This window comes from Passer domesticus, chromosome 8 (genome assembly GCF_036417665.1).
Source record: "Passer domesticus isolate bPasDom1 chromosome 8, bPasDom1.hap1, whole genome shotgun sequence".
Classification (NCBI taxonomy): Eukaryota; Metazoa; Chordata; class Aves; order Passeriformes; family Passeridae; genus Passer; species Passer domesticus.
This window is the reverse complement of record NC_087481.1, coordinates 5,346,873-5,361,071: the sequence shown is the minus strand read 5'-3', so window position 1 is coordinate 5,361,071 and position 14,199 is coordinate 5,346,873. Positions and strand designations below refer to the sequence as shown.

Here is a 14,199-nt window from a genome sequence, read left to right as displayed (position 1 = left end):
CCAATTTAAAAAATCTGTTAGTCAAATTCAAGAGGAAAACATTTAAACAGAAGAGGGATGAATAATAAGATTTTGTTGTGATCAAGATGACCACAAGAAAAACAAAAATATCCACCCACCACACTACCAATATATGAAAAGGCAGACCGAGTCTGTAAATTCTGAATGTTATGCTGTACAAAAGGGGTATTTTATTCATTCTGAAAAGCATCCAGTCATCATTTTTCTCATTCCATCCTTGAGCTCCTGGTTCCTCAGGCTATAGATGAGGGGGTTCAGGGCTGGAGGCACCACCGAGTACAGAACTGACACTGCCAGATCCAGGGATGGGGAGGAAATGGAGGGGGGCTTCAGGTAAGCAAATATATCAGTGCTGACAAAGAGGGAGACCACAGCCAGGTGAGGGAGGCAGGTGGAAAAGGCTTTGTGCCGTCCCTGCTCAGAGGGGATCCTCAGCACAGCCCTGAAGATCTGCACATAGGAGAAAACAATGAACACAAAACAACCAACTAACAGAAAAGCACTAACCACAATGAGCCCAAGTTTCCTGAAGTTGGAGTGTGAGCAGGAAAGCTTGAGGATCTGAGGGATTTCACAGAAGAACTGGCCCAGGGCATTGCCCTGGCACAGGGGCAGAGAAAATGTATTGGCCGTGTGCAGCAGAGCATTGAGAAAGGCACTGGCCCAGGCAGCTGCTGCCATGTGGGCACAAGCTCTGCTGCCCAGGAGGGTCCCGTAGTGCAGGGGTTTGCAGATGGACACGTAGCGGTCGTAGCACATGACAGTGAGAAGGGAAAACTCTGCTGAAATGAAAAATACAAACAGAAATAGCTGTGCAGCACATCCTGTGTAGGAGATGGTTATGGTGTGCCAGAGGGAATTGTGCATGGCTTTGGGGACAGTGGTGCAGATGGAGCCCAGGTCGCTGAGGGCCAGGTTGAGCAGGAAGAGGAACATGGGCGTGTGCAGGTGGTGGCCGCAGGCTATGGTGCTGATGATGAGGCCGTTGGCCAGGAGGGCAGCCAGGGAGATGCCCAGCAAGAGGCAGAAGTGCAGGAGCTGCAGCTGCCGTGTGTCTGCCAATGCCAGCAGGAGGAAGTGGCTGATGGAGCTGCTGTTGAACATTTCTTCACTCTGGGCATTGTGAGCTGTTCAAAGAAGACATTGACAAACTGGGACTAATTTCTTTGAGTCAATCCCATTGTTTTTGGTTTTTTTTTATCCCTTCAAAATTACTTCTCTTCCAGAGAGGGCAAAGTTCTTCCTGAACTTGGCTAAACATTTTGAGTTCGGGTTTGTACTGTTGAGCTACTGCCTTATCTTCAGCATTGTTGTCAGCCTGAACACTGGGGAGCCCAGAGGGAAAACAGGGCTCCCTGTGCCCCAGTGCAGTCAGACCTGCTGGAACAACACAGGTGCTCTTCTCTCATTTCGCCTCTCTCTATTTCAGCCTCATCACACTTAAAACTTTCTTGAAAAACAAAGTGGACATTTTGAATTCTCCAGTTTAAAAATATTTTTCTCCAAACCCTTCTCTCTTTCCCTGTGCACCTAAACCGGAAGGGACACCAAGGGTTGCTCTGTCTGTCTGCTGCCTGCAGTTGTGCCTATTTGAAGCAGTTTCTCTCTACCCAAGCCTTGTCACTGCCAGTGCTTCCAGAGCCCAGCCCAGCCCTGGGGGCTCAGCTCTGCCCTGCAGACCCCTCCCAACACGGGGCACTGCCCAGGGGCATCTCCCTGGCAGCAGGGCCTTAAGGGCAGGGCAGACAAACAGAGATGCTGCAAGACAAGGTGCTGCTGCCACTGTCTGGAGGGAGAGGAGGATGAGGAGGCACTTTCTGAGGGAGATCTGAGGCACGTCTGCTGATGGCCAGGCTGACAGTGCAGGAGTTTCAGTGATACAGCCAAAGCTGACAGCCTTTCCCTTCCCTTTAGGAGAAAGCTGAGAGCAGCCCTGGCCATGCAGCACCATCTCCACATCAGGAGGAATCTGCCCTGAAGGGGGTCGCTCCTGCCACCTCCAACTTCTCCCCTGCAGTGTCCATGGAGAGCTCCCAGGCAGGCTGAGAGCTGCCCCTGGCAGGTGGCACATCCCCTGGGCTGGCCAAGAGCCCTGAGAGCTGCAGGACCTGCTCTGCAGGACAGCCCTGGCAGCCCTGGATGCAGCCCCAGCTTCACCCCCTGCAGCCGTCCCTGGCAGCAGGAGCCATCCTGCCCTGTCCCTCTGAGGGTGCCCAGGGCAGCCCTGCTCTGCAGCACATCCTCCTCCTCCTGCTCCCCTGCCACAGAGAAATTGGGAGAGTCCTCCTGGCACATCCCTCAGGCTGTGGGGTGTGCTGGCTTCAGGAGATCCCTCCAGGAGCACAGGGGACATTGCCCTGCATCCACTGACTCACCATGTGGAGGGCTGTGAAGATCTTTCCCCCAGTGAAGTTTCAGCTCAATGACTTCCTCAGCCTGTCTCTGCCAGGCTCCTGTCCCCTCAGTGCCTGCAGGCAGAGCCCTCAGCCCTGCTGAGCTGGGAGAGGAGCTGGTCCTGGGAAGAGCTGTTCCTTTAAAGCTCAGCAGCACAGACACAGCACAAGGACTTTAATGACCCTCTTGGGACTTGGGTGTTGTTTACATCAGACTCAGTCCCTGAGAGAGCCTTCCAAAGACTTCTCCAGAACTCAAAGTTAAATTGAAACTCCAAAGTTTCTTGAAGTTTTAATGGGTCCCACTGAGGGACATGACTGAGAAAGTGTCCCCAGGTTCCAGTCAGAGCAGAACACTGGAGGCAGTGATGACAGCTGGGGACAAACAAGGCAAAGGTGTCTCTGGTGCTGAATAAACCTGGATGTGTTTCAGGAATGCAAAGGGCCAAGGCCTGAGCCCCAGCCCCTGGCCAGGCAGATCCTGTTCCTCCCTCCTTCCTCAGGACTCTTCCCGGGATGGGCTCTGGCATGTGGGGATGTGCAATGCCAAGGGCAGCACCATGGGGCGGCCCCTGCCAGGCTGCTGAGCAGGGACAAGCAGCCACCCTGTGATGTCACACAGCCCCTTGGATGTCACACAGCCACCTGTGATGTCACAGCCCACTCTGGGATGTCATACAGCACCCTTGTTTTGTCACAGAGCCAGTTCTGGGATGTCACCCTGGAATGTCATGCAGCTGCATTGTGATGTCCCAGAAGACTCTGTGATGTCAGAAAGTTGCTTTGGGATGTCACATTCTGTTCTGTGATGTCACAGTCTTCTCTATCATGTTACACAGCCACCTAGTGATGTCACAATCCACTCGCTGATGTCACAGTGCCACCAGCTGTTACGTCCGGATCTGCTCTATGGCCTCATACCCTACTCCATGATGTCACAGACAGCTCTGTGATGTCACAACCCCCTCAGTGATGTCACAAAACCCTCTCTGTGATGTCATGCTGTCACATCTCTAATGTCACACTTTGACCTCACAGCCTGCTCTATGATGCCATACAGCCATGCCATGATGTCACAGCCTGCTCTGTGTTGTCACACAGCCTCCTCTATGATGCTGTAGCTGCTCAGTGACCTCACACAACAAACTCTGTGATGTCACAGCCCACCCTGTGATCTCACACAGCCCACTCTGTGCTGTCACACAGCCCCTTGCTGACATCACAGCTGCTCTGTGCCTCTAGGACACAGCCACAGAGGTGCCACTGTGACACAGGCCCCTCGGGGACATCCCCCAGCCCCTGCCAGTGCTGAGCCCCTGTCAGCTCTGTCTGTGCCCTGCTGGTGTCCCTGAGCTGCCCTGGCAGTGCCCCAGCCCTGCTGGGCTGTGCACAGGAGCTACTCCTGGCCAGAGCTGTCTCTCTGCAGCGCTGCCCTTGCCAGGAGCTGCCTCTGGGCCAGGAGCCCGGCCCAGCTCAGCAGCACAGACACAGCACAAGGACTTTAATGACCCTCTGGGGCTTTGGTGCTCTTTCTGTCTTCCATGGCCAAAGTGCTGCCCAAGTTGGCTCTGTCAGGGCCTTGCAGCTGCTGCCCATCCCTGTGCCCTGTGCAGCCCAGGCTGTCCTACGGTGTCCCTGCCCTGTGCCTCTGTCCCTGCAGGCTGTCGTCATCCCCCGGCTGGCCCACCTGGCTGGCCCCTTCCTTTGCTGGCAGCTCTGCCTCCTGCCTGCCTCTGCCTGCCCACACAAAGCCTTGGGCTGCTCCAGGCTCCTTCTGGGGGATGTGTTGCACCACAGCCCTGCCCTGGGAGGGAAATTCCTTTCTCCCGCTGTCCAGTCTGGGCCTCCCCAGGTGCCCTTGGTGCCATTATTGCCTTCTCATGCTTATATCCTCTTTGAAGAAAAGCTCCAGCCTCTCTGAAACCACCCTTCCAGCCCTCTCAGACTACTCCTGTTCTGTCCTCAGTCTCCAAACCACTGGGCCCAGAGCTATCAGACTCTACATCCTGGTTATGTGATGAGGCCTCCAAACCCCATCTTGGGAGATTTTTGGGTCCTCTTCAAGGTCTGTGAAAATAGAAAAAAAGTGGTCAAAGTTATTTTCTCCCAAATCTTGCAGTGACAGAACAGGGGTCAATGTCTTTAAACTGAATGAGGGTGGATTTACTTTTGTTAAAACGAGGAAATATTTTGCAATGATGAGAGTGGCACAAAACTGCAACTGTTTTCCCAGAAAAGTGGATTCCCAACCCCAGGAATTCCACAAGAGCCGGACCTTTGTGCAGCCTGACACAGTAAAACCCCCTCATCCCCAAGGACAGATTTCCTGTTGTGTGGGTTCTCTGGTGTGCTGGGTGCCCTCACAATGCTTTTGGCCAGAATGTCTGCTGAGGGCAGCCAGGCTGCTGCAGGGGCAGTGACCTCACAGCCATCACCATGGCAGCCCTGTGCCCTGGGCCTGGCTCTCCCCTTTCCTCTGCCCCTGCCTTGTCTCTGCTGGCATGAAGAGTTTTGTCATTCATATCTTGTCCCCAAGGTGCTGGGGCCAATGGCTTCCCAGGCAGGCTCCTGGAGCAGAAGTGGCTTTTCAGAGCCCAGGCAGAAATGAGCCCTGAGGCAGCAGCTCTGCAGTGCTGGCCACCAGGCCGGGCTGCCAAGGGAGGCTTCTGGCCCTGGCCTGCAAGCAGCTGCTGCTGCCAAGGTGCCTTTGGTGCCTCAGGCTCTGCCTGGCACAGCTCCCAGCACGGCACTCTGCCCTTGTGCCTGAGCCCTTCCCTGTGCTGGGGCTGGCCTGGGGCTTTTCCTGCAGCGGGACCTGCCCTGCTGATGGCACAGGAAAGGCAGTTCCTGCTGGAGCAGGAGGCTCTGCCTGCAATGGGCTCCAACAACTCCTGCAAGGCCCTGTTGACTTCAAAATTGCTTCCTGGAGCACTATATTCTAATAACTGTTATAATTCCAGTACTGTGGTTAAGATCTTTCTGACTAATCATGATCACAATCCATCAGGGCTGTATTTATAGAAATTTATCTGGTATTCCATTGTTAATCGTGTGGGACAAATTGCATTAAGGTTCAATTCCACCTCTCCAATCTTTTATACATAAACCTTTGACAAACCCTGGGGCTGGGATTGGATGCAGCCTCTCCCAGTCTCCTCTATTAGAAGGAATTTTAGAAGTCTTGGGGTCCTGCAGGGATTTGAGGTTCCATGGTGGCTGTTGGAAGTAATTTCTCCACATCATGTCTCAACAGGAGTTTCTCCAATAAAGAAATGAAGCTTTGCCTGAAGCTCCCACTCTGCCCATGACAGGAACCCCTTTGAGTGTCTGGGACATCCCGGCTCTTTGGTAAAGAAATGAAGCTTTGCCTGAAGCTCCTGCTGTGCCTATGACAGGAACCCCTGTCAGTGTCTGGGACATCCCGGCTCTTTGGCAGCCTGGGGACTCCTGGAATGTCACCGTGGAGCCCCCGTGAGTGCCTGTGACAGATGGGTGCCTTTGCAGCCCAAGGTTCCCTGGGATATCACCATGGAATGGCTGTGTCTGCCTCTGTACACAGGGCTCTTTACCAACCCCAGAAACCCCTGGGAGGTGTCCATGGAGCCCCTGTCTCTGCCTGTGACATTCCAGCTCTTGAACAGCCTGGAGACTTTTGGAAAGTCCCCATGGAACCCCTCTGAGGGCCTGTGACAAATCTGATCCTTAACAGGCAACCATCACCAGCCCCCTGTTGCTATGGGTCATGGGATCCCAGATGCACAGAACTGGCTGAGCTGGGAGGGACCCATCAGGATCCTGGAGTCCAACTGCTGGCCCTGCACAGGACACCCCAACAATGCCAGCCTGGCTCTGGCAGCGCTGCCCAAACGCTGCTGGAGCTCAGAGAGCCCTGGAGCTGGGAGCCTTCCCTGGGGAGCCTGGGCAGTGCCCCAGCAGCCTCTGGGCAAAAACCTTTTCCTGAGATCCAACCTCAGCCTGCCCCGTCTCAGCTGCAGCCATTCCCTCCAGTCCTGTCCCTGGGCACCAGAGGGAAGAGGTTCCCACAGCCCCAGCCAGGGACCCACTCCCAAGGCTGTTGCCATGGCCAGCAGGGCTGGGACCAGCTGGGATGCTCGGTTTCCACAGGCTGGGGTTTAGGAATGGGATTCCCCAATGTCCTGCTCCCACTAAATCCACACTGCCGCTTGCTGCCCTCCCACCTCCCATGGAAAGTACAAAAGGCAAAGATCCTGGCCTGGGATAAGAACAATTTATTTGGAACAGCAACGAGATAAAAAACAAACAGTAAGAGAAACCATATTGACAACAGAAGGGTTTTAAAAAAGGGAAAACTACAACACAACGGTATCTACAACACAACGGTATCTTCCCAGCCATAATTTTCTCCTGCCTAGGAAGGACACCCTTCTCCTCAGGGGGAGATAGACAGTGTCATCTTTCCTGCCCCTGGCAATGATCTGAGGTCAGAGTGAATGTAATGACACATCCCTGGCCAGACCCTCATGTTCTTCAGGCTCACATCATGTCATTGGCAGGGGCAGGAAAACGAACAGGTGTCTTCCCAGCATGGATCACAGTGAACACGTATCACCAGGGCCCTTCCAAATGTGCTTCTCCCATGGGGGATGAAGTTGGAGCAGTGCCCAAAGCTCTTCCTGCAGTTGCAGCATTTGCATGTCTTCCCTTACTGGTGACTGTGTTGGTGTCTGCTCAAATGAGAGCTCTGGGTGAAGCTCTTCCCACACTGGGGACACTCGTAGGGCCTCTCCCTGGTATGGATACGCTGGTGGGTGACAAGGTGGGAGTTGCAGTTGAAGCCCTTCCCGCAGTCAGGGCAGCGGAAGGGCCTCTCATCTGTGTGAATCCGCTGGTGCTGGAGGAGATTGGAGCTCATGTGAAACCTCTTCCCACACTGGGGACACTCGTAGGGCCTCTCCCCAGTGTGGATGCGCTGGTGCTTCATGAGGTAGGAGTTGTACTTGAAGCTCTTCCCACAGTCAGAGCAGCGGAAGGGCCTCTCATCTGTGTGAATCCGCTGGTGGCAGAGGAGATTCGAGCTGGTGTGAAAACTCTTCTGGCACTCAGGACACTCGTAGGGCCTCTCCCCAGTGTGGATGCGTTGATGCCTGACAAGTTTTGAGCTGCAGCTGAAGCACTTCCCACATTCCCCACACTCGTAGGCCCATTCCCCAGTGTGGATCATCTGGTGCCTGATCAGGGTGCTGCTCTGCCTGAAGCTCTTCCCACACTCCAAGCACTTGTAGGGCTTCTCCCCATCATGAAGCTGCTCATGGACCACCATCTCCGATCCCTGGCTGAAGCTCTGTCCACCTTCCTGGCACAGGGTGGGTCTTTCCTCCTCAGAGCACCCTGGGCTGGGTTTGCAGCCCCTCCTCCTGCGGGATCTCAGGGAATTTTCCTCCTTGTTAGATTCCTGTGCCATGGAGCCGCTCAAATCTGCCTCTTTCACGAGGTTCTGCCATGGGGATTTGTCCTCCCTGGTCTCTATTCTCAGCTTGTTGTCTGAGGAAGACAGGGCAAGGAGAGGATGGGATTTCCCTCCGTGCCAGAGGGGAGGGGAAGGAAATCTCCCCAGTGCATCCCTGGCAGGACGGTGTTGGCAGTGGGGCTGTCCTGCAGCCTTGGGCTGTGCTGCGCAGGGAGATGGAGCAGGAGAGAGGGGGAAAAGGGTCCTGACTTCCTCCTCACCTGCCTGAGTGTCTCGAGGCATCTTCCACTTCCTCACAGCCATCTCCTCCATCTGGCAGTGGGTTTGGGATGTGAAATTCTGTTTTGGGAGGAAAACAAGAGATTAGTACATTGAGTTTTGTACTGGTTTGAAGGCAAACCAGGGGGAGATTTTAAGACAGAATTACAATTTAACAAGAAAATTAAGATCAAGGCAATGATACAGAAACACTGCCTTAAACTGACACAGTCAGGATATAACCTGGCACCCTGTTGCTCAGGGTGCTGGTAGCAGTCCCATTAAATGGTGGCTGCAATCCTGTTGCAGTGATGAAAGTGATTCTGTCAAAGCAGTGATCCTGTAGAAGGGTCTGGTCTTCCTCTGAAGGTCCAATGGTGCCTATGGAGCTCTTGTCCTCTGGGAATCCAGTAGCCAAGGTGCTCCTGGTGTCAGAAGCCTCCGCTTATATCCAGGTAGGAATGCTTGGCTCCTCCCCCTGGGCGGAGCATCCCACAATGGGATGATGTCATTTTACCAGTCCTGCAGGGATACTCAATGGCCCGTTCACAGAAGAGAGCCCCTGGAGGGCGTTATCAGGGCTGAGTCATGGAAGAGATAAAGAACACTGCCCGCCTGTTTATAACAGTTTCTAAAGGTGGTGATGGAAAACATGCATTTGGTTACATCTTGCACTGCAACCTGAAACAGTGGGGTAATCCCTGCTGGGGAGGTGAACACCACCCCCCCTACCCAAACTGGCTCAGGTGTAAAACCCTCACTCTGAGAAGGTCACACACACAGGGGACAATGTCACGCTTGCTGCACCCCAGGGGAGGTCTCTGTCCCTGTCACTCTCTTGCCCTCTCCCTTTTTTCTCTTTTATTCCATCTCTCTCTACCTCACATTGACTGTTCAATAAAATCTATTTTGCATTTGGTCTCGTTAGCACCTTAACTGGGGCAGAGGAATCTCTAACAATTTTCTTAACCAGATTGTGTACAATATTTTGGCACAGTGAGTTTAGGCACTGTTCTCTGACCTTGACAACAGCATGGTTCCCTCCTCTGTGGGAGGAGGGCTCTTTCTTTCCAGAGAACCTCTTGGAAACTTGGATGCAAATTCCTCTGAGCAACTTGTGGGAGAACTGATGAGGAAAATGGCTGTTGTGGGTGGCCAGTGTAAAGAAAATATATTGTTGTCCATCTTTGAAACGTTTGTTCAAATCACTGGAGGAATGTGAGCAAATGATACCAGTGAGGCTGACAAGGTTCATTCACCTCAAGATGTGGAACACAATGCTGCTAGAAGTGCCCAGCTCAAGGAGCTAAATTCCCAAATAACTCCCAAATTCAGAGGCTTGGGGACTTTGCCAAATGTGAGAATCATTATTCTCTTCGTCCCTGTCACACTCATGACAGCTCCACAGTGCTTTCCCTTCCTTTTAATAATCTGTATTGGGCCAAATTTCCACTTTTCTTTTTTGCGAAACTGCCAGCCGCTGAGCTGGGGCTGTACAGGAACTGATAAAACTTGGAATTGCCACAGAATTGCTTCTATTGTTGGTTTATTAATCTTTGGGATTTATTTGTTTTTTCCTCTCATGTGACTTGTGAGAAAATCAAATCTTCATCCAAGTGATTTATGCAGCGTTAAATTTAATTCCTGCCAAGTTTATTTTGTCCAGTGCCCAGGGGATGCTGAAGAGGTCTCTGCGCCTCTTGCCCTGGGCCATGCTTGGGAGGGGCATGGGAGGGGTGTCTCTGTCCCTGTCACCCCAGGCCATTCCCCAGTGGGTCTCCATTATTCTCAGCCCAGGAAGTGGGATGCTCACCCCCATGCCAAGGGGGTGCTTGGGGCTGTCTCTGTCCCTCTCAGCCCAGGGGATGCTCAGGGGTTTCTGTCCCCTTGCCCTGGGGGTTGCTCGGGGGTCTCTCCATCCCTCTGGCCTCAGGGAATGCTTGTGCAGGGTTAGGGACCAGGGGCTCTGTGTCCCTCTCACCGCTGAGGGTGCTTAAGGCTGGGGGGGTGCTCTGACCTTCTCATCCCTGGGGAGGCCGGGGATCCTCAGCAGCCATGACAGGAGGCACCACCAGAGACCCAGAGGGATGAGACTGGAAATGGGACACTCCTGGTGCCTTTTTTTTTTTTAATCACTTCCGCTTTTTGAAGGTTTTTATGGACACCAGGTGACTTCTAGAGATGGACTTGGGCAGAGGACCTTCAGACTCACTGTGCTCATCCCTTGTTTTTCCCCAAACCAGGATTTCCCATTACCAAACCTTGGCCAAGTGGAGGAGAAGGCTGCAGGGAAGAGAAAGATGGCCCGAGACACTCAGGCAGGTGAGGAGGAAGTCAGTGCCCCTTTCCCCCTCTCTCCTGCTCCATCTCCCAGCCCAGCATGGCCTCTGGCTGCAGGACAACCCCTCTGCCAATGCCGTCCTGCTGGGTATGCACTGGAGAGATCTCCAGCCCCTTCCCTCTGGCACGGAGGCACATTCACAGGCTCTGGGGCAGGAGGGGGAACCGCGGGCGCTTTGGGGTGCGTGGCTCGGCTGCTCCCGGCGCGGTTCCCCCGAGCCCCCGGCGTGGCTCCGCCAGGCCCCCCCACCACGGCACTGGCCGGAGGTTCTTTAACAGAAATGCTGGTAAATTGACCATCTGGAATGACACTAAATACAATTTCAAGAAGCTGCTGGTTTGCTGGGCAGTTTGCCACATTCCACATTGCTGTTTCTTTTAGTAAAACTGCACTTTAAAAGGTCTTAGTAAATTTATGCTTGCATAAAATTTGTGGCTACCATGGGCTTCTCTAAAAACTAAATTACATGAAATCATGACACATTCATTACATCCTTTTAATCCCTCCAGTAAATCTATCATGCTGTTATTTCAATCCCAGATTGTTCAACTTTTCAGTGCCTTTTTTCCATTAATAGCATCAGAATAAGTTAAATTTTGTTATATGTATAACTTTTAAGGATATTAATTTTTGATTCTGTAATGTTTAATTTAATCCAAATTCCGGGTTGATAACACTAAGCAAAGTTAAGATTCATTATTGTCAGATTTGAGCAATGTTAAGTTAAATTCCAAAATTTGAAATCCTGTTGTTCTGGATTGAGAGATAATGTGTGTATTGTATTTGCCATCTGTCAGAGGTAGGGCAGTTATTTTCTGTTAATTGGGCAGTTTTCTTTATCTCTTCAACAAATCAATCCTCCCTCCAGGGAGATATCTTTTGTTAATGGGCCATTGAGTGTCACTGCAGGACTGATAAAAATTACATCACCCCACTGTGAGGTGCTCTGCCCAGAGGGAGGAGCCACGCATTGCAGACATGGTGAGGCTGGGGGTGAGGAGCAGCTTGTCCAAACAGGGTCAGCCCTCAAGGGGCTCATTCTTCTCCATACCCAGACCTCCCAAGGAGACATTCAGCATCAAGATCTGCTGGGGAATGCTTCTATCAGCTCTTCTCTGAACTGGAACATAAAAAAATACTTGATTAAAGAAAAAAAAATTAATGAGGAGCACTTTGAAATCTTTCATCCATAAAGGAACTCTACACTGATTCCAATCAGCTGCACAAGCCATGGACACATGAAGAGCACTGAAGAAAGAGCCCTCAAGAGCTTTCTGTGTTTTGACGATCCCCATGTTGGATTTGGGGCTGAGTCCAGGAGCCTCAGGCACTGAGAGAAGGATGAAGAAGCTTCTCAAGGAGTCAGCAGCAAAACTCCAAGTGCCTTGGAGCACGGCTGGGCCCCAGTGAGGGCAGGGAATGCCAAAGGCTCCCAGGGACTGGTGAGAGCAGATCCTTGAGGCCAGGAGTGCAGGGAGCCCAAGGCTCTGGGCAGGGAACTGCAATGCTGAGCAAGGCCTGGGCTGGCTGGGGGAAGCAGAAAGGCCAAGCCCTGAGCCCAGCCTGGGCCAGCAGGGCCTGTCCCTCACGGGTGGCTCGGGGCTCTCTGTGGGGCAGGGGGATGTCAGGGGCAGCAAGGACAAATGCCATCAACCTGCAGCCCCTGCCAGCCTGGCCAGGGAGGCCGAGGGAGAGCCAAAGTGCAGCCCCTGCCAGGAACGTTCCTGCTGTGGGGCCTCCAGAGGCGCTGCCCGAGCCCAGGGCACAAAGGCCTGGGTGCCTGTGGCCCTGCCAGCCCTGCCCAGCCCTTGGCCATCTGTCCTGCAGGCTGTGCCCCCTGTGCGTGCTGCTCCTGTGCCCTGGCCGGCTGCACTCGCCCCTCTCGCTGTGCCCCAGCATTTCTCACCCAGTGTTTCTGTGCCCTCCCTGGGCTCCCGGCACCCAGCGCTGCCGGCTCCTGGCACACAGAGCCGGCCATGGCCCAGCCTCACGCTGCCACACCTCGAGCACCACAATTCCACCCTGGCAGGGACTTTGCTTTCTCCTCAGCTCCAGCCTGAACCTTCCAAGCTGCACTTTGGGGATGTTTCCTGCAATTCCCACTCCCAAGGAAAGCTCTGTCTCCTGCTGTTCATGAACAGAGAAGGGCTGGTGGGAGAAGTGCTGGTCAGAGGCTGTTTGGGGCACAGTGACCATGAAATTATTGAGTTTTTAAATATTCCATGAAAGAAGGAGGGGCATCAATAAACCTTCTACACTGGACTTTTGAGGGCAGACTTTAGCCTATTGAGGATGCAGATTTGGGGAGTACCAAATCATGTACTGATTCTTTTAAGGGAAACAGCCCTTAAAAACAAAGGGTTCAAGGAAGGATGGACACACTTCAGCAAAGAAACCTTGATGGAGCAAGAGTAGGTTGTTCTTTTTGCAGAAAGATGACCCAGAGAAAGAAATGACTGGCTTGGGTGGGCATGGAGCTTTTGCAGGAATTTAGGGGTTAAAAAGAGGGTGCATCACCTTTGGACATAGAGGCAGGTAAATCAATAAATGTTTAAGGATGTTGTTAGGTTGTGCAGATAGAAAATTAGAGAGGTGAAAGCTCAGTTACGACGTAAATTGGATACTTCTGTGAAGGATAATAAAAATGTTTTAAGTACATTAATGGGAAAAAGAGGGCTAAGGACAATCTGTATTTCTTATTGTGGGGGATATGGTTACAAAAGATGAGGAAAAGGGTGAGGTACTTCACCCCTTCTTTGCCTCAGTTTTCAACAATAAGACAGGCCATCCTCAGGACAAGTGTTCTCCTGAGCTGGTAGATGGGCACAGGGAGCAGAACAGCCCCTGGAATCCAGGAGGAAGCAGCTGGGGACCTGCTGAGCCACTCAGGTGCTCACAGGTGTCTCTGGGAGCAGATGGGATCCATCCTAGGAGCATGAGGGAGCTGGTGGATGAGCTCCCCAGGCTGCTCTCCATCATTTACTATCAGTCCTCGCTCACAGGGAGGCCCCAGAGGAGTGGAGGTGCCAACATGAGCCCATCCCCAAGAAGGGCTGGAAGGAGGATCTGGGGAACTCCAGGCCTGTCAGCCTGACCTGGGTGCCGGCAAGGTTATGGAACAGATCACCTTGAGTGCCATCACAGGGCACCCACAGGATGGCCGAGGGATCAGAGCCAGCCAGTGTGGATTTCAATATCTGCACTGATGATCTGCATGAGGGGATTAAGTCCAGCATCAGCAAATTTGCAGATAACACCAAGCTGGGTGTGAGTGTGGATGTGCTGGAGGGTAGGAGGGCTCTGAACAGGGCCCTGGGCAGGCTGGATCCAGGGCCCAAATCCAACAAGGTGAGGTTGAACAAGACCAAGTGCCCGGTCCTGCACTTTGGCCACAACAACCCGTGCAGCACTACAGGCTGGGGACAGAGTGGCTGGAGAGCAGCCAGGCAGAAAAGGACCTGAGGGATCAGCTCCTGCTCTGCTGCTCCTTCCCGTCTCCCCCAGGGCCCTTGCAGAGCCCCAGCCATGCTGTTTGCCCCCAGCCTGCCCACGGCCAGCCTGGGGCTGCTCACCCTGGGGCTTTTCTGTGCTGAGCATTGGCCTGGCTGTGTTCTTGAGAGAGCCTGGGCAAGGAGCCTGCAGCCCCCAGGGCCTGGCCTGAGGCGTCAGCGCTGCCCCAGCAGTGCCCATGGCCTGTCCCTGCTGCAGCCCCGGCACTGCCACCCCCAGGACTGTGC

At 53.3% G+C, this 14,199-nt stretch overlaps 2 protein-coding genes across 2 annotated transcripts in view; one reads left to right on the top strand and one right to left on the bottom strand.

Moving 5' to 3' along the window:
• The window catches only part of LOC135306179 (zinc finger protein 850-like), a gene marked incomplete at its 5' end in the record, with an annotated part of 412,436 nt that overhangs the window by 283,407 nt on the left and 114,830 nt on the right, over positions 1 to 14,199 (top strand). The window lies entirely within an intron of this gene.
• LOC135305644 (olfactory receptor 14J1-like) lies at positions 195 to 1,580 on the bottom strand. The gene has a single exon (XM_064429383.1). The coding sequence runs from the start codon at positions 1,123 to 1,125 to the stop codon at positions 196 to 198; it is 930 nt and encodes a 309-aa protein (XP_064285453.1). The 5' UTR covers positions 1,126 to 1,580; the 3' UTR covers position 195.

Coding starts and splice junctions, on each gene's coding strand:
- LOC135305644 (XM_064429383.1), bottom strand. CDS start 1,125: ATGTTCAACAGCAGCTCCATCAGCCACTTCCTCCTGCTGGCATTGGCA.